Below are 19829 nucleotides of genomic sequence, written 5' to 3'. Positions count from 1 at the left end.
ACTTATGACCACAAATTGTTGTTAGTTGCGACCCATTGTGTCCGACCCATCGCAACCCCATGGACAACGTTCCTCCAGGCCTTCCTGTCCTCTACCATCCTCTGAAGTCCATTTAAGCTCATGCCTAGTGCTTCAGCGACTCCATTCAGCCACCTCATTCTCTGTCGTCCTCTTCTTCTTTTGCCCTCCATCTTTCCCAGCATTAGGTTCTTCTCCTTCCTTCTCATCAGGTGCCCAAAGTATTTGAATGACCACAAATAGACAGGGGTAAATAGAGTTAGTAGTATCCTCCCCCTGCCATGCCCACCAAGCCACCCCATGCCCACCATGCTCACAGAACTGGTAGTAAAAAAAATGAATTTCCTCACTGTTGCAAACCAGCATTAAGAGCCGAGGTGGCGCAGTGGTTAAATGCAGCACTGCAGGCTACTTCAGCTGACTGCAGTTCGGCTGTTCAAATCTCACCGGCTCAGGGTTGACTCAGCCTTCCATCCTTCCGAGGTGGGTGAAATGAGGACCCGGATTGTTGTTGGGGGCAATATGCTGACTCTGTAAACCGCTTAGAGAGGGCTGAAAGCCCTATGAAGCGGTATATAAGTCTAACTGCTATTGCTATTGCTATCATAAATAACACGCCAGTTGCCAAGCATCCGAATTTTGATCATGTGGCCACGAGGATGCTGCAACAGTCGTGTGAAAACTGTAATTTTTTTCAGTGCCGTTTTAACTTCAAACAGTCACTAAACGAACGGTTATAAGTTGAGGACCTCCTGCAAGAAGGTGTAAACCTTTACTACTGCAAAAACTTGGATGTCTCTGGATTTTAGCATGAAAATTCTTGGAAGTTGCTGCTTGCCTAGCGAATGCTAATTCTTTTATAATCCATTAACTGTGCTTTTCTTTCCTCATGTGTTTGTGAATTTATTCCACTCCATCAAGTGTTGTTCTTCCCTCTGCTTCCCTTCATTTCCCAGCTAACTCTTCCCTTCATCTCATCCCGGATCAGAGCATGATGTGTGTATTCTTGTGTCTCTGTGTTAATGTTTCTATGAGCGAGAGAGAATAGACAATGTAAGTGAATGGGAATCTATTAATTTTCTGGTGACGATGGCATTGAGTCTGATTTGTCATTTCTATGGACCAAATCACTCCAACATCTTCTGATCTCTGAGTTGTTTTATGCTCTGGCTGGTGGCAGCTTGGATGGTGTCCAGCCATCGTGTTCTTTGGCTGCCTGGTTTCCTTTTACAGCTAACTCTTCCTAACACAATTGTTTTCTCCAGTGAATTCCTATGCATGACATGATCCAGAGAGGGACAGTTTTGTGATTTTTGCCTTCTAGTGTCATGGCTGGTCTTATGGGCTGCAGTACTTGCTTCTTAGTCACCTTCACTATCCAAGGAAATTAATTTTCTAAAAGGAATGTTGTTACACAAGGAGTTTTTTTAATTCACATATTAATTTAATTAGTATTTATATTTTTTATTCTGGTACTGAGATTTTTTTTTTAAAAGAATACAATTCTTAGAAAAAATCCTAAAGTGGCATATCTCGGCTCATGGCCAGAATATTTTCAGCTGACCTTTCCATATCGTTTTTATAGCAATCCCTTTTGTTTCTTTGTTTGTTTCAAACATTAAGTCTGAAATGGTCTGTGTTGAACTTTGATACTTTTGGCTCATCTCAAATCTTAAGTTAGAATAGAATAACAGAGTTGGAAGGGACCTTGGAGGTCTTCTAGTCCAACCCCCTGCCTAGACAGGAAACCCTATACCAGTGATGGCAAACCTTTTTTGGCTCGCGTGCCAAAAGCGGGAGCGCAGGGGAGGTCATGCGTGGGTGTGCCACCCCCATAATCCTATGCGCGCGCAACCAGTGTGCCCCCCCCATTTTCAGCATGCCTTTTTTGCCCTCCCCAGGCTCCAGAGGCTTTTTAGGAGCCTGGAGAGGGTGAAAACAACCTCCTCCATCCCACAGACTTCCGGTTTGCTCGTAGGATCATTTTTTTGCCCTCCTGGAGGCTCCTAAACGCTCCGGTGAGTGAAAACCAGCCCTACGAGCAAACCGGAAGTCCATTCTTGAAGTTCTGGTTTGCCCGTAGGGCCGGCTTTTCACGCTCCGGAGGGACAAAAAATGGCCTCAAAAGAAGGCCAAAATCAGCTGCCCCGGCGCATGCGCATTGGAGCTGACAGAGCAAGGTCTCGTGTGCCCTAACAAATAGTTCTGCGTGCCACTTATGGCACGCCTGCCATAGGTTCGCCATGACGGCCCTATACCATTTCAAACAAATGGTAATTCCAACATCTTCTTAAAAACTTCCAGTGTTGGAGCACCCACAACTTCTGGAGGCAAGTTGTTCCACTGATTAATTTATTTAACTGTCAGGAAATTTCTCCTCAGTTCTAGGTTGCTTCTCTCTTTGATTAGTTTCCACCCATTGCTTCTTGTTCTACCCTCAGGTACTTTGGAGAATAGTTTGACTCTCTCTTCTTTGTGGCAACCCCTGAGATATTGGAACACTGCTATCATGTCTCCCCTCGTCCTCCTTTTCATTAAACTAGACATACCCAGTTCCTGCAACCGTTCTTCATATGTTTTAGTCTCCAGTCCCCTAATCCTCTTTGTTGCTCTTCTCTGCACTCTTTCTAGAGTCTCCACATCTTTTCTACATCGTGGCGACCAAAACTGAATGCAGTATTCCAAGTGTGGCCTTACCAAGGCATTATAAAGTGGTATTAACACAAGTTACCCTGATACATTCCTATAATGAGAAATCATGATCAAGGTGTCTCCCCTGCCAGGTAAGTAAGAAATCATGGATAGCCCACTGTCAATTAAAACAATTATTTTTTTATTAATAATGTTAAAGCCACAATCTGATATTTTGCATTAAGCTGTGGGTTGCTGGAGAACTGCCAGTACAGTCATATTCAAAGCTCCACCTTACCGACTTTTGCATTCATGCATGTGCATACGTACATACAACAGCTTTAGAAGGCAAAGCAAATTAAATTCATCAGGTCTGTCTAATCCTCAATTCCCAGATGGACAACGACGTTTATATGGGAGCCATCAAAACAACACTTTGATTGTTTTGAGTCCAATCAGCCAAATACTAATTTGAGACTGGACAAACTGAAAGGTTCCGGTAGTAATATTTTCTGACACTCAAGAATTTTCACGTTCAGTACAGCACTTGATGATATTATCTAATTGGACAATGGAATATCTGCACACAACCAAGCTCAGAAAGCAGTATTCAAAATATGGCCGTCGCTTCTGAACTGCCAACTCCTTCAGCTATTCAGGAAAGCTCCATGTGGGGACGCTCTTATTGCATTCACTCTTAAATCCGTGATGGCACACAGGGTTAAAGACACAGAGCTTGTAAGCTGGAAAGCTCACAGCCCGAGTTCGAGACCTGAGCGCCTCAAGAAGGAGCTCTTGTTCCTTGCCCCAGCTCCTGCCCACGTAGCAGCTCGAAAGCATGTAAAAGCAAGTAGATAAATAGGTACCACTTCAGGGGGAAGGTAACAGGGTTCTGTGCGCCTTTGGCGTATAGCTATGCTGGCTACAGAACCACAGAAAATGTCTTCGGACAATGCTGGCTTCTTTGGCCAAGAAACGGAGATGAGTAACATCGCCTTGACACAACTGAAAGGAAAAACCGTTACCTTTTTACCTAATCCTTGACTACCAAGCAAATTTTTTTTCCACGTAACAATTGCCTGGAAAAGGCAGATTTTTTTCAAAATGTTCAGACTTAACTCACATATGCTGCTGAAGCTCAGAAAGGCCACTACCAGCTCCCCCAGAAGCAAGTAAGGTGCGCCTGGTCTTGCTCACCTCAGCACCTTCTATCCTACAGATGTCTCTTTTTGGGGGGGTACTCAGAATTTCATGTAGAATTTGAAAGAGAAATCTAATTGCAAACATTGAGAACTGGTCTAAGGACCTTTGTTTTTTCCCCTTCAGTTTTTTCATTTGGATTTTTTCCCCCCTAAAACAAAACCTTGAAGGCTAAAATCAAGGCAAATGAGGCTCCTTTATCAAGAGACTGTATTATTTTTGTTATGGTGTTTTTTAAAAATTTGGTCAAAGGGAAGAGAATTAGGTACACACAGAGGCACATATTTTCCACTGCAGTTATTTTGCATGCCGTTTAACCACATATCTGCTGTTATCTTTTCCCGCCTGTATTTTTTTTGCCCAAAGCAAGACAGGCTTTCTTTCAAAAGTAGATAGCCTTCCACTGTTGCTGCTGGGTATATTGGGATTAAATTTTCCATGATGTACAAGCATTGGTCATGTTACATGGGAATCATATAAGCTGTTCCCCTAACAAACACAGTGGGCAATAAATTAGAAAAGACTATTTTGAGAGCAATGAACATGGATCCTGTGGCCAGCAGGGTGATGGCACATCACTGCACAGGCAACTAATTTACCTGGACTCTGAATGTGCAAAGAGTTTTTGGCTTCTGTCCAATGTTCATCCCCTGAAGAGAGATGCGTTTGATTGGGGGGGGGGTCGGTGGGAAGTTTTACACTGAAAATGCCTACTTTGGCTCAGCGGTACCTGTCAATGGGCGCTAGAGATTATACCAAAGATAGCACAGGACAGGACAGATTATATTTGTGGCGAAGTCATTGGAAGACATTCAAATGCCATTGAAAGTGACTATATTTGATTTCTGATCCCTGTTTTTTTGTTTGTTTTTTTTGAATCTGGAGTTTCCCTGACTAGGCAAATGCCATAAGCCATTTGCCTCACCATCCGGGTAAGATGCTCAACACTCAACTTAGCTCTGAGGTTACGTAGCTGAAATATCAAAAATCTATGAGCTGGGAGAGGTTGTGCACTAGCCCTTCCAATGCCATTGCAAAGCATTCGACTCGAGAAACACACCCGTCCAACGACACCACCAGAAAGCCATTCCTTCGGTAGCTAAATCAACATCATGATTAACTCAACTTTTCCCCGTCAAGAGGTTGCCTCTGCCACTTGGCTGCAGCCACAAGCGAACAACAAAGCTTCAGCAACTAATTGGTAGCTTTGAAGAATCAGCTTGGAGTGAACGATGGCCTCAAGTTTCCTTGGTTTATAGCATCCTCACTATGCACTCTAGCTTCCTCCTATCCTGCCTCCACTCGGACTTGCCGGTAAAAACAGGCTGTCGAGAAATAATTTCCAACATTTATACAAGCCAACGTTAAAAACATCTTTGTAACCCCTTCAAGGGGAGATTCCCCTCCCTCTACGGTGCACAGGAAACAGCTACCTTTCCCACATTTGACCAGCTTTGCCCACTGCCAATGCAATCCTAGGTGGCTCGTTGCCAAATACTAGACTAAGCTTCAAAGGTTTTCTTCCCCCAGATTTAACTGCAATCCAAAATTTCAGAAACTGAAGTTGTAAGATTACAGAAAAGGACAAGGTCTTTGTTGCCCCTTAACGAAGGTCTGCCTTCTCCAAACCTTTCCTAGCATTAAACGTTAGGTGTGAAAACCCTTCATTTCTGTGATCCTTTGCTTCTTCTGGCTGGGGACGGTGTATCTTCTTAGTAGGCAGGCCACTGATATCCTGATCTCTTTCCCACGGAGAAGCTGAGTTGGAAAAAAAAACTCTTTCTACATAATTCGAGGGCTAAGCGTAGCAAAGGAAGATGGGGATTTTGGTCATTTGCTTATTCCCAGTCCGTGGGCGGACGAAGGGTTAGGGGGGCTGCGTTCTTGCGCCCGGCCCGGATTCCTGGGTAGAAGAAAGGCCAAAGTTTCTCGGTAAAAATGTCGGTAAAAGTGTACATATGGGAACGGTCCGTCACGTTGTAGAAGGAGAGCTTGCCTGCCTCGTAGTCCAGGAAGATGCCCACTCGCTTAGGCTTGACACTGATGTGCAGCGGAGTGAAGGGGTTTGTGGTAGCCGCGTATTTGTCTCCGTTGAGTAGCCGTACCCGCCAATAGCCAGTCTCCGGGAGAGAGGTTGTCTCCCCTTTACGGCTTACCGAGTTCTTACAAACCCCCAGGGCCCAATGAGTCTTTTCCCCCACCTCTACTTCCCAGTAGTGACGGCCTGAAGTAAAACCTACTGTGGCCAGCACACAAGGATAGATTGTAAAACGTTTCGGGCTATCGGACAGATCTCGCAAGCGCTGCTCCACAAACTTGACGCTCTTGCGGTCCTCGGAGACCACTAAGTTGGGGTGAGCTGTTTCCGTGTCGAGGGTCAAATCTCCTGCAGGGGAAATAAAAAAGGACATATATTCATCTCTGCCATTTCTCTCATGATTAGACTATTACAGTATATCCTCTCTTCATTTGGCTCCTTTTGTTCCCCCCCCTCCCGATTATTTGGATTGTAGCTATTAAAAGTCTTTTAAGATCTGGTTTTTGCTATCAATTCCCCAGCCTTCCTCAATAGCAACATTCAGCAGGTTCTTTTACACAATGAAATGAGGCTGCAAATAATAAAAAAAAATAGAAGCATCCACAACCGATACATGTACAATCTCTAAATAGGCTTGGACTTCTATTGAGTCATTTTAATTCTCCATAGTCCAGGGGTCTCCAACCTTGGCAACGTATGGACTTCAACTCCCAGAATTCCCCAGCTGGCTGAGGAATTCTGGGAGTTGAAGTCCACAAATCATAAAGCTGCCAAGATTGGAGATCCCTACTACAGTCCTCACCCAGAAGTCACCTGGAAGCTACTTATTTCACTTTATAGAACAACAACTCTATGAAATGGAGAGCTGTTACTTTACGATTGCCTTGCCCCCTTCAACCTCTGGAAGCTGGCAAAATACCTTGCAACCTTCAGAAGCATAAAAGACTCAGAAAATAAATGTAAAACATTTGCCAGGTGCAACAGACACATTAGAGTGAGGACATAGAGGGTCCTCACCCACAGACAACCCCCTCCCCTTTTCAATGTGTGTTGTCAGCTCACAAAGCTTTCCTGACCTGCTCCCTAGTTGCCTTAGGCAGGGGGATGGGAAATTGCACTTCACAGCTGCACTGAGGAATTCACATCTCAGTCAAAACAAAATACATCCTAGCCAGCTGAAGTCAAGGCCATCTCCACGGAGCCCCGCAACAGCCAGAGGGAATGACTTCTATGACCCATGAAGACCCATGAAATTGCTTCGTTGGGGAATGTGACTGGTGACCCACCGTGGAGTCAGAGCTGGCTTTGTGCCGACATGACGCTCCTAATAAACAACTGGATTTTTCTTGCAGAATGGCTTGCAACTCCTAATTTTATTAGAACATGGGTTGGAACCTTGACGTGTGTATTACTTTAGGAAAGTCGAGAGACAACTATGACACAAACTGGGTGGGGTGCAAGCAAGCACACAACTCTGTATACTCCGATCCCAATACCAAAAGATTCCTCACTTTTTGATTCTTTTTTTTAATTAGAAATGCATTAGAAGGCGGTGCATCTTCTAAAGTACCAATAAAATATATTCTGCCAAGTGAATCCCAGTTACCAAGCTAGGAGATATTTTGGTCACTGCTTAGCAGATATTTTGATTTCTACCTGCTGTTTCCAAGTAGAATACAAGAGCCCAAGGAAGGGCAATGTGTGAGTTGTGCTGTTTGTGAGATTTGTCCAACTATTAACAGAAGCCAAACAGTGGTGTTAACTTAAGTATCAAAGGACACCAATCAATTCCGAATTCCACCAATTGTTTTTTAAAACCAAGCATTACTTTTTTTAGATCTTTTCATTCAAAAATTAAACAATAACAATCTAGGATGTTTCTATATTTTCAAGTAAATTGCTTGAAAATATTTTTCTTAAAGTATACTCCCCTCCCCACCCCCAAGACCCTGTTGCTAGTTTGGATGCCTTCGTTCCACATTACCTAGGAGAAAATGAACCATGGTTTGATCCAGCAAGGTAAAAACTGCTTATTTACCTATACTTTCAGTTCTCTTGAGTGGCCCTCTGTGAATGCAGAAATATAAATTATAGCCGTGACCCGTCAAAAGCGCGGACGGCAAAAGCGCGATCGACAAAATCGCGCCTTTGACGTCATCACAGCGCGACGAAAAAGATCGAAAAATTCAAATAAAAATTAATAAAAATTAAATTAAAGCAAGCCGATTCACATAAAGGTAAGGGTTAGGGTTAGGGTTAGGGTTAGGGTTAGGTTAAGGGTTAGGGTTAGCTTTAGAGCGTTAGCGTTAGCGTTAGGGTTAGGATAAGGGTTAGCGTTACGTTTTTCGTTACTTTAACGGTTAGGTTTAGGGTTAGGTTTAGGGTTAGGTTAAGAGTTAGGGTTAGGGTTAGGTTTAGGGTTAGGTTTGGGGGGGTTAGGGGAAGGTTTTAGCTTTATTTTTACATTTTTTCGATCTTTTTCGTCGCGCTGTGATGACGTCACAGCGCGCTTTTGTCGAGCGCGATTTTGTCCTACGCGCTTTTGTGGTGGAACCATTATAGCAGCCATGCAGGCATTATGTTTGGATTATTGCATACCTAGGATTTTAAGCAAAAGTGTATCCTTATACCAATAGGCATCTTTAGATGCAAATGTCACCTGTCTCATCAATTTCAACATAACCCAATGATGCCAACCAATATGATTGGCACCAGAACAGAATGCACTGCAACACTAGCAGATAAACCACTCCGATAAATAATTATGGGTAAGAAACACAGCTCTTCATCTGTGATTCACAAACACAATGATTTATAAACCTTGTACTTAGTGTAGAAGTAAGTGCTCAGAAAAGCTGAGGTGAGGAAAAGAGGAGACTTTTCTGGAGTTAATAACTAATAGTATGTCATAAACATTGATAACTGAGATGAAAGCTACTTGGCATTATGACTAGAAGTAGCATATTTGAGAAAAACAACAGAATGTGACACTGTCTTGATAAGGGGTGTCACACTTAAGGCCCATGGGCCTGATCCGGCCCATGGGGTACTTAGATCTGGCCCCGCGGGGCCATCCTGGAAACAGTAAGACTTGTCCGCAATGCTTCTGCCAGTGAAAACAGAAAAGGACCAGCACACGGCCTGCCAGAGTTTTGTTTTCACTGGCAGAGGATTGCAGGAGGCTGTGGCAGCTGAAAACAGAGCTCAGAAGCCCATTTTTGTTGGCATCACAGGTGCCCCCAACAAGAGTGACGTTGAGCTGGCCACACCCACTCTTGCCATACCCATCTTGAGCCCCCAGGGTCAAACACAACTATGATGCGGCTCTCAGTGAAATCCAGTTTGACACCCCTGATCTTGATGAACTGACTTCACACTGACTTCACACTCAATTGCTTTGCTATCACAGAACAAAGCTTCAGAATTTCAAGAATGCATTTCATAGCAGTGGGTCCGTCCTTCCTTCCTTCCTTCCTTCCTTCCTTCCTTCCTTCCTTCCTTCCTTCCTTCCTTCCTTCCTTCCTTCCTTCCTTCCTTCCTTCCTTCCTTCCTTCCATCCACCCACCCACCCACCCACCCACCCACCCACCCATCCATCCATCCATCCATCCATCCATCCATCCCTTTCCTGCTTTGCAATACAATACAATGAAGATAAAATCCTCTCCAGATTTAGGGGGTAGAATGAGTGTTCTAAACTGTTGAATGTGTTAGTGAAATTATTTGGAAAGTAGGGAAAAATTCTTAGGGAGGTTAGCAGGGACGTGCAGTCACTAGAGGCAGGGGAGGCGGGGCCTCACCAGTCTCCTGAGGGAAAGGAAAGAATTTTAAAGAATTTTTTTTAAATAATTAAAGCCAGGATAGTTGCTACCAGATTTCAAGTCACAGTGGCTTGGTGTCTGCTCTCAGTGTTAACGATAGGAGGAGGCCAGAGAACTCGGGGCCTCCTTTGCATAAGGATTTTTTTGCCTTTTAAAAATTAAGAAAGGGTTAAAAAGCAAAAAAAAATGTATGCAAAGGAGGCACTGATTCTCCCGCCTCCTGATCTGGGAGCAGCAAATCATGCCTGTGCAAGGGCACTTGAGCGACTGCGCAATTTAGCAGTTTCCATCAAGGGTGATTCTGGAGAGGTTCTTCAGCAGCAATTTCTTCTCTGCCCGGCATTTTCTACTGGGCAGACCCGGGTCTTGGCGGCAATGATCCCGGCTCTGCTGCTTCTCGGCGGCATACTTTTGGAATGTCCTTTTGGAATGTCAGTGGGGACAGAGGAGGCGGGGTGGGGGAGGCGGCAGAGCGCGGCAGCGGCGAGAAGCAACACCCCCGCTGCTGTGTCCGACAGGCGTCTCGCTTTTATGTCCGCCATAAACACAAGACACCTGTCGGACACAGCGGCGGGGACGTTGCTTCTCGCTGCTGCTGCGCTCTTGCCTCACCAATGGTAACCCTCACTGCACGTCACTGGAGGTAAGAAATATCTGGCTGAAGGATGCAGCTTGGAGGGAGGAACAATTCTCAGAGGAGATATTTCCCTTATCATATAAACTAAAGCAATTGCCACGAGGAAGGCAATTCTCCCCAAGGAATGATAAGAAACAAGTTTTCAGTTCACAAGGTTTAATGTAAATGTAAATATTGAAACTCCAGGCTAGAGGCAAAGATAGAGAGAAACTCAACAATCTCTTCACCAACAGTATTATCTCGAGAAAATGAAAGCACTGTCTCCTAAACATGGGTGTTAAGGTGACATTAACTTTTAACGAGGAAAAAGAGAGACTTGCAATGCTGGAGATAACAAAAACAATGAAGAATACAATGGTAACATGCTGCAAATTTCATGGTTGTCTGCCATACAAAGTATATCCTTTACAGGTAGAGTGTCTGTGTTGTGCAAAAGACTTCCCAACTGAAATCAAGTAAAAGTCAGGTCTGAATCTGCCATGCCATGAATTTGAGTGACAGCAAATCTGGGTATTTCATTCAGTCTTTATAAAGTTCCACATTTTTGGTAGACAGATGTATGTGTTGTTATAGTAAACACAGAACCATGTAAACAGGGGCCAGTTGGGCTCGGAGTTGGCAATTAAGATCCGATCAGTTCTGTTTCTATGACTTGAAATATTCTGGTCACAAGGATGAGAGGGATTTTGGAGCCTCTTAACCAGTTGCAACACTAATGCAGGCAGTGAGTTTGGCTACAGTGGCAAATAGAACATCTGCTGGAGGAACAATGCTTTGAGAACTGTAACTACATCACTTCCATCCATGTAAGCAAGAAATGGCTTAGCCCATCCGATGGGCAACCAGGAACCTTAATCACTTTTTTTCATGCATCAGTTCCAAAGGTGTAGTGAGAGCAACAATTAAGGGGAGAACCTACTTCCTTCCAGCTCATGTATGTTACAGACTATGTGTTGCCCAACATGGAGTGTTCAGTAACACTTCCAAAAACAATTAGGTCTTAAGTAGCACTAGAGGTCTTAGCTTGTTGATGGGAAGCATCTTCTCTACTCTTTAACTATGATCCTTTTGTTCCTAGGAATAGACAATATGTCCACCATTTTATGAAGCAGGCACCCAGAAGCAGAGCTGGAGAGGTGGTTTTGATCAAATTGTGTGTCTCCTACTCAATTGTCCACATACTCCAGGGAGGAATTCTGGGATGTAAAGTGCCATCTGACGGATGTTTAATATCTCTGCAACCAGTAGGAAGTACCAAGCACCAAGCCACAAATGGAGTCTTGTAGTTTTCACTCTTGTGATTCAGGAGGTGTAAAGCCACATGAGCAAGAATTGGTCTCATGGAACAGATGCCTGGGACCAGTATAGAGACTTTGTACCAACTTTGTCTGAAGTCAATCTCAACAATCTTAGCTCCAAAGAACTTTGGAGCCTGAGAGAATGAGAAGTAGGATTTCTTCTGAAGTTTAACTCTCAAGCTTATGTACTCAAGCAAGATTGGGACCATGCATATGCCCTACATAATTATTTTCTGGTGGAAACTATCAACAGCCAGTCAGAGTGTTTGATAACCATCTTCTCATGCTTGTAGAGATGTGTCACAACTGCTGTTATAGATATTGAAAACCACAAAGCAAGAGCTTAGCTGAAGGAGAAAGGTTGAAAATGACATTGATGTGAAAACATAAACCTATCAAGTCAGGTTGATGGATGCAAAGCACTGCCCTTCTTATAATGGTGGAAGGATAAAATGGAAGATATTATCTTGAATGTTGATGAGAGGAATGAGTTCATATACTTCACGTCAAGGATGAGCCCCAAGTTTCTATCCTTAGGGGCAACAACATAGCTGGAATAAAAATCATCATCCTTGACTTTCTATATACTGCAATTTGGTTGTGGTCCCATTCTGCTTGGAAATCCAGATCCTGGAGACAAATCAGGTTGTTTGTTCAGGGCTTAAAAATGTGAGATAAATCTTGAGATCCAATAGAAAGTTCAGTTCTCCAAGGGAAGGAAAAAGGACTTGGGTCTCCAAATTCTGCAGATCAATATAAGAGATCAGCTAAGAGGATCTGGAAGCATTTTCCAATCTTCTGACAAATTCTCTAGTAGATGTGCCATTGTACCGGTACATTGTCCTTTAAAGATGGAGACTGTGTTTATTTGGAAAGCCTGGTGGTAGAAGAAGCTTCTACAATAACCATGGTACCTTAACCATCCCACTGTTACCATCCTCCAGTTGTTATTTTCCAATAAGTATATTTGATGAATAATTATTACAAGTGTGTATTAAATGTGATTTAGAAAATCCTAAATGATGGAGGGCAAAATGAGAGTGCCTGTTCCTAAGAAGTGGCAAAGGATAACAATGCAATAAATGCTAATGATTTTATAAAATGTGTTCGGAAAAGTCGCAACTCCTATTGAGGCTGTTCAGTATTTATCAACCTCTTACGATCTATGTGTAAAATGCTACATGTACTGGAACATTCCTACAGTCCTAAACTCCTATCTCAACGAGAAAACCCAGATACCCTCTGGGGATCTTAAGACAGATCATCTTAAGATCAAGAAAAAAAAGTAACATGTATAAGATCTCAATAGTCCCAAGAACAGAAGGGACAGCTTTCAAAGCACTGTTCACAATAGATTCTTTTCAATTCAATTGGTATGAAGAGGGTCCAGTTCTAAGGGATTGTTTATAATCGGTATCTGATGCATCTCGTTGCAATGTCCAATAATAGTCAGCCAGCATTGATGGATTACAGTTGCCCTGAAAACCATTTTTTTTTCATTGTAGCAAAGTCCTGGTGAAACCTCTCACCATGTTCATCACTGAAAGCACCTAGATTTTGAGGAAAGAAGTCCAAGTATGAATGCAGAAAATGAATCTTCAATGACATGTTGTGCTTCATGATCTTGTATGCTGTAAGAAGTTTGTCAACCAGCTGGATATAGTTTGTTGCCGTGTCGTTGCCAAGAACATTCTTATCAACATCCTTGAATGCTTTCCAGGTGATTTTCTCTGGCTCCACTAACACACATCTTCAAACAATTTGTTACTGACGACATATCTGATCTGTGGAGCAGCAAAAATACGTTTCCTAATCTTGACATCAATCATTGTTGGGAACATTTGTCTCAAATAACGACAACCATCACCTTCCTTCTTCATCATTGTCATAGCATCTTTCATCAGTCCGAGTTTTATGTGGAGTGGAGGCAATAATAACTGCTGGGTCAACAAGAGGTTCATTGGCCACGTTTTTCAGTCCTGGAACCAAATCCTTTCAACGTGGCCATTTCTTTTTAATGTAATGTGGAATCTCTTGCACGGCTGTCCCAACTGCATATGTAACAACAGTTCATTGTTCAATTCCATGCCGCAGAGCCACTTCTTTTAGAATTTTACAGATATTGAAGATGTATTCATATCTTTCTTTCATATATGCAGCATGGCCAACAGGTGCTGAAGGTTGTACATTGCCTTGGTGTAAAAACAGAAGATTATCTATAGAACGGTACATGATACACTAAATTACAGGTTATTTTTGCGATTAGCAACCAAAAATCTATAAGATAACACCAGAAAGGTTTTTAGGGAGCAAAATTTTTGTTGTCTAGTGAAATCAATGTTCAAACTTTGGCAGACAAACAAGCAGTTCAAGGTATAAGAAATCTGTTATGATAGAAACTAGGCTCATGAATCAATTAGGACATTTTTTTGGAAACCTGACACCAGGGGTGTCAAACTCGATTTCACTGACGGGTGCATCAGGGTTGTGTTTGCTCTCGGAGGGCTGGGGTGGGCGTGGCCAGCTCAACATCACCCGTGTCAGGGGCACCTGTGGTGGCCCAAGTGCTCCGGCAGCGAAAATAGGCTCTCAAGCTCCATTTTCAGCTGCAACAGCCTCCTGCAATCTTCTGGCAGCAAAAACGGAGCTTGGGAGGGTTGCGGGCGTCCCCCCCCCCCCAGCTTTGTTTTCACTGTCAGAGACACTGCAGGCCGGTCCTTCGTTGTTTCCAGGGCAGCCTCACAGGCCAGATCTAAGCACCCCACGGGCCGGATCCAGCCCCTGGCCTTGAGTTTGACATCCCTGATATAAGCCAATGTGGCAGCTGGACTCTTGAGTTTTCTGAGGAAATGCTCTTTATTTACCAATAGTTTAAACTGGGACAACATGAACAGTTGAATTTGCCTTCCCAATTTGGTACCTTCCCGATGTGTTGGGATAGCAAATTCCAGAATTCTCAGGAATACATCTGTAAAATAACAGATTGTGAGAGACTGATCTACACTCGCTTTTGGTTTTTTGACAGCATTGTTTGACGGATCATTAGAGGTATTGGAAGATCCAGTTGACCACTTTTCTGATTAATGCTCTTTGCCCCAAAGTATAACCCAAGGGATACACCACTCCTGGACTCCACAACCTTTCATAGAAAACAGATGGTTTTGCCTGAAAATGTGCCACATTCTCCAGAAACATAAAAACAAACATTTGGAGCAGGAAGTGTACCCCCACAGGTGCAGCCGGAGGCGATAGGCAGCCTCCTAATAAATGAGCACTGTGTAATGATTTAAATACCTATGACTGGGCAAGTACAGATAGTCCTCGCTTAACAATTCATTCAGTGACCGTTCAAAAACTACAGGCCTCTCAGGGTCTCCCCCATCTCCTGAGGCACTCTGCACTCCACTTAATGCATTCCACTTAATGACCATGCCTGGTAAAGCCAGGATGCAGCCATAAAGTCAGGCCATGTAGTGACTTGCTTAATGGCCTCGACTCATAACCAAAATTCCAAGCTCAACCATGGCTGTAAGTTGAGGATTACCTATAGCCATTTCCCAAGATCTACCAGATTCCAGATCAAAAAGGCTAGGTTTTTTCCCCCCTTAAAGCTCTTTCCACCCACATGGAAAAAATATTGGAGGCAGCATCATAACTCACCTGTGAGTGTCTTAATAATTTTGCGCAGGACAAAGTATTGTCGTGGGAAACTGTAGAAATTTTTTTCCAGCTCAATGGAGACCTGACTTGACTCGTGGGCTTGTGCCTCTTCACATCTGCATGGAAAAGAACAGAGCAACTGGGTAAAATCCAGTCAATCTCAATGCTCAGCCTGCACCCCACTTTTTTTAAACACCTACTGTGGCCCGTCAGTGGCCAACAGAGCTGGCAGCAGAGATGGACAGTGAGGAGGTTGGAGAGGAACATGGGCCAGCCCTGGAGTCTGGGGAAGGCTCGGATGAGGGCTCTACGTCGGGGGCAGAGATGGGGCAAAGGGCATCTAGCAGTTCTCAGCTGCCTTCAGAGCTAGACAGCAGTGTGGCAGAGAAACAGCTGGAGCCTGTTCCCAGTGTGCGCATGCACAGTGCCAGAAGAAAAGAACAGCTAAGAAATCAGGGTCGACTTGGGAGTAAAACCACAGGTGGACGGTGAATGGCCCCTCCCATAGGAAATAAAAGAGGAGTGAAAGGCAGGTGGGCTTTTGCAGGAAACAATTCGTTCATTTGTTTGTTTCAGGAGTGTGAAGATCTATCCGTGAATCCCAAAGACTCTGTGCCAAGTCTTTCCTTGCACAGCACTGTGTTTGGGAAATATTTACATGGCAGCTTTCCAAGATAGATAAGATTTGTGGTCATAAATTCACCTTTGAAAGACCATTTACCAGGTCTTTGCTGAATGTGAATGAGAGGAATTCACATTCGTTTAATAAAAGGGGTTTTGTTGGGACCAGGAATCTGCTTTGTGGTTTTTGGGGAAGCCTAGGTCAGAACACCACCAACCTATCTCTGCCTACATAAGGCTCTACCTGGCCTCCTAGTCAAAGCTGATAAATATGTCACACTACTGAAACAACATTTGCTGCCAGTGCAGGTGGTCCTCGGCTTACAATAGTTCACTTAGTGACAGATCAAAGTTACAACAGCGCTGAAAAAAAGTGATTTATGACCATGTTTCGCACTTACAACCACTGCACCATCTCCATGGTCATGTGATCAAAATTTGGATGCTTGGCAACTGGCATGTATTTTTGACAGTTGTAGTGTCCTGAGGTCATGTGATCTCCTTTTGTGACCTCAAAGTTCAATGGGGAAGCCAGATTCACTTAACAATTGTGTTACTAACTTAACAACTTAATTGTCCCAAGGAGGGTCAAGAACTTAACAACTTAGCAACAGAAATTTTGAGCTCAATTGTGGTCATAAGTCAAGGACTATTTATAATCAAGTTGGATTGAGGAAGATCTGGTAAGCTGGACATCTTAAACAAACCTCTGTCTCACATCTGCGCCTTTACTCAATTGAATTTCAGAGTTATGCTATTGTGGCCGAAGACATAGAAGCACAGAACACCAATGGCAGGGGAAAAAAAACTAGTGGTCCATCCAGTCTGCCCTTTGAGTTTTTTGTTTATTTTTACTTTATAACAACAGCTCAATTATGTATGCTTACTGAAAACATCAAAACAGATGGTACAAACTACTTTTATTAACTTACTGCAAGTAACGTTCACATTAAGAGTTGCAGTGGTGCAGGAGACTCTGTAAAGCACTTAGAGAGGGCTGTAAAGCACAGTGAAGCGATATATGAGTAACTGCTGTTGCTATTAAGCCAAATGGATTTTTGTCCTGTTTTTTTAATGGGTCCAAAAAGCAGTTCCCAAGTAAAATATCACTAAAGACTATGAATTCTGGTGTAAAGTATCCCACCTCAATTTTATTTTAAAAAATTAAATTAATTAAAAATATGGTGTCAATATAGGAACACATACACATGCCTTCAGATTCTCAACTTTGAGCTTTCATTTTTAAGTTAGTTATACTGCTTCTCTGATGATAACAGCAACAATCAGAATTGTTCCTTACCTCTCAAATGTGCTCCTCACGTCCTGTATAAAGACAGGAAATAATATTAAGATTTCATCTGATCTTAGGAGAACCCACACATTAAATTTAAAAAAAACCATTTGCATAGGAAGTTATGCACCAAAAGGATTGGCATGTGGGATGATGATCCCATCACCTTATTCTATCCTCTCACGCCATATTTGCATATTTGCAGTGCTAGAAACCAACACATTTGAACAGGAAGCTACAAGAACTATACAAATTGCATTCACAAAGCCACAGAAATGAGCTCTAGCCTTATCAACCATCAAATAAAGGTCAGTCGAAAGAGGATGTGCACGAGAAACAAGATAGATTTACATAACCTTGACAAGTAACTTAAAGCTAACATTTGAAAATCGCTTCAAATGGAAGAAAACTACAATTTTGAAGCTGTAGCAGACATTCAAAACTAATTAAATCACCCTGTGGGATCACGTAATATTGGTTCTTTTATTTCGATCACTTTTTCTAGCCATACGCATCTTTTAAAGAAGTAGATAACAGCTTGTAATTCTTCAGCCTTCTAAGGGAGGGAATAAATCAGTGGTGGGTTCCTAACGGGTTTACTACTGGTTTGCGGAGAGGGAGTTTTACGTGGGTGCTGCTCGTTTCATTCGCTCGTGTGCCCACACACAGCACGTTGTTGTGCATGCAGAGTTGACTGAAAACTGCTCTGTGGATGCCGAAACATGCCGGCAACAGCAGAAGAGACCGAAAAACTGGTTCGGGAGCATGGCAGGCATGGGTTGCTGCCAGTTCCAGCGACCCAGGCCCCCAAAACACTACCGGTTCGGCCAAACCGGTAGGACCGCACCACTGGGATAAACACTTTTGGCATAAGTTTAGAATTACAGAGATGGAAGCGTCCAACATTCCTATCAAATGCTTCCAAGAATGCTGGACTAGGACTAAGGGAGCCCTGACTCAACCCCCTGCCCCCCCCAAATCCTGAATTTATTCTTGACATTATTCAATTTAATTGTCCTTATAAACCCACTGTAAAATGCAGGTAGATCTCAACTTATGACCAAAATTGGGACTAGAATTTCAGTTATAAATTGTTGCGGTCATAAGTTAAGAAATCCATTTAACTGGGATCCAATTTTTTGACCGTTTTTTATGGTGGCTGTTAAGCAAATCACACATTTGTTAAGTGAATCCATTCACTTAACTTGGGGGATGGGGGTTGTTTTGTAAGAAATCAGCCAAATAAAAATCTCAGCCACGTGATTGCAGGATACTGCAACTGTTTGTGACAGCGACTTGCCAAGTATCAAAAAAATGTGGTAATGTGACTGTACCCTGGTGCAACATTTTACCACAGCTGGAAAGGCTTTATGGGCTTCAAGCACCCTTTCCAAGGCCACTGTAACTTCAAAGGGTCATTAAATGTCCAGTCATAACTCGAGACTACCTAGAAACAGCTAGGGTAGGCAGACAATTACGTGTGCAGTCTTGAGTTCTTGAAAAGTTTGAGTGTAGATATTCTCAGAAAGCATTTTCCTGTGGAAATTTATTAAAATCTCCCAGATTTTTCCCTCTGATTCTAAACCCACTTTTTGCTATATGCCCAAACAATCTGGATTATACCAGAAATGCCCAGTTTCTTCCCAGAGCACACTTCGCTCCTTGATTCAAAATTCCTGGGGGAGGGGGGAGCTCATACCTGGAGCATGTCCATGCCCGACTGCAAACATTTTTCTTCGATTTCTGTGATAAGGCTGTTGAGGGCCATCCGTTGTTCTGACAGCTCCGTCACATTCTCCTTCAACTTCTGTAAAATCTCCTTCTCCTCGTTTTCTAGGCGTTGCATTAGTATGTCCTGCTCGTCTGCTAGAAATAGGTGCAGCTCCTCAAATTCATTAATGATGAGCTGACGACGGTCCTCCACCTTCCGCTGCAGATACATAAGAAGAAAAGGTTGGATAATATTGGGGGGGGGGGGGGCAGGAGAAACATTTCTATGTCTTGTTTCTTTAACTTATTGGGCAGACCAGGCATTTTTAATAAGCTTTAGTTCTGTTGTGTTTCTCTTCGGGCTGTTCTTAGTGTTGCTAAATCTCTCTGAAGAATTTATATTCAGACTCCTATCCGAGAAATTTTCTTTACAGGTAGTCCTTGACTTACAACCACTACTGGGGGCAGAATTTCCATTATTGAGCAAGGCAGTTGTTAAGTGAGTTGATGTGACGACCTTTATGCCATGGTTAGGCCAATCACTGCAGTGGGTACGTGAATCACCAGGTTGTTAAAGAGAAACCAACTTCCCTTATTGACTTTGTTTGTCCGAAGCTGGCTGGGAAGATTGCAAATGGTGATCACGTGACCCCTGGAAATGACAACCGTTGTAAATATATGCTGGTTGCCAAGCGCCTGAATTCGGTTCATGTGACTGTGAGGACGCTTCGACGGTTGTATTTATGAGAACCGGTTATAAGACTCCCCCTCCCCCCCAATGCCATTGTGACTTTGAACAATTGCTAAATGAATGGTTGTAAATCAAGGGCTACCTGTATTGTTACTATTTGGAATATTACACATTTTAAAATTGTCCGAAACCAGGAGAGGCCCTTCTTCTCTG

The 19829-nt window shown here is 43.2% G+C and overlaps 1 protein-coding gene across 1 annotated transcript in view; it reads right to left on the bottom strand.

The window, feature by feature from the left end:
- Nucleotides 1-2830: 2830 nt before the first annotated feature.
- TRIM39 (tripartite motif containing 39) overlaps nt 2831-19829 on the bottom strand; it is a 29664-nt gene continuing 12665 nt past the window's right edge. The window contains exons 5-8 of the mRNA XM_087708582.1: nt 18915-19145; nt 17225-17247; nt 15304-15419; nt 2831-6235 (exon numbers count right to left, since the gene is read on the bottom strand). Of these exons, the coding sequence (XP_087564708.1) occupies nt 5688-6235; nt 15304-15419; nt 17225-17247; nt 18915-19145 (918 nt within the window). The 3' untranslated portion in view covers nt 2831-5687. The remainder of the gene's footprint in view (nt 6236-15303; nt 15420-17224; nt 17248-18914; nt 19146-19829) is intronic.

This window comes from Thamnophis sirtalis, unplaced genomic scaffold (assembly GCF_051295495.1).
Source record: "Thamnophis sirtalis isolate CommonGarterSnake01/CBP01778 unplaced genomic scaffold, rThaSir2_p1.2 scaffold_3, whole genome shotgun sequence".
Taxonomy (NCBI): Eukaryota; Metazoa; Chordata; class Lepidosauria; order Squamata; family Natricidae; genus Thamnophis; species Thamnophis sirtalis.
The sequence above is the reverse complement of the archived record's forward strand: the minus strand, read 5'-3'. Positions and strand labels throughout refer to the sequence as shown.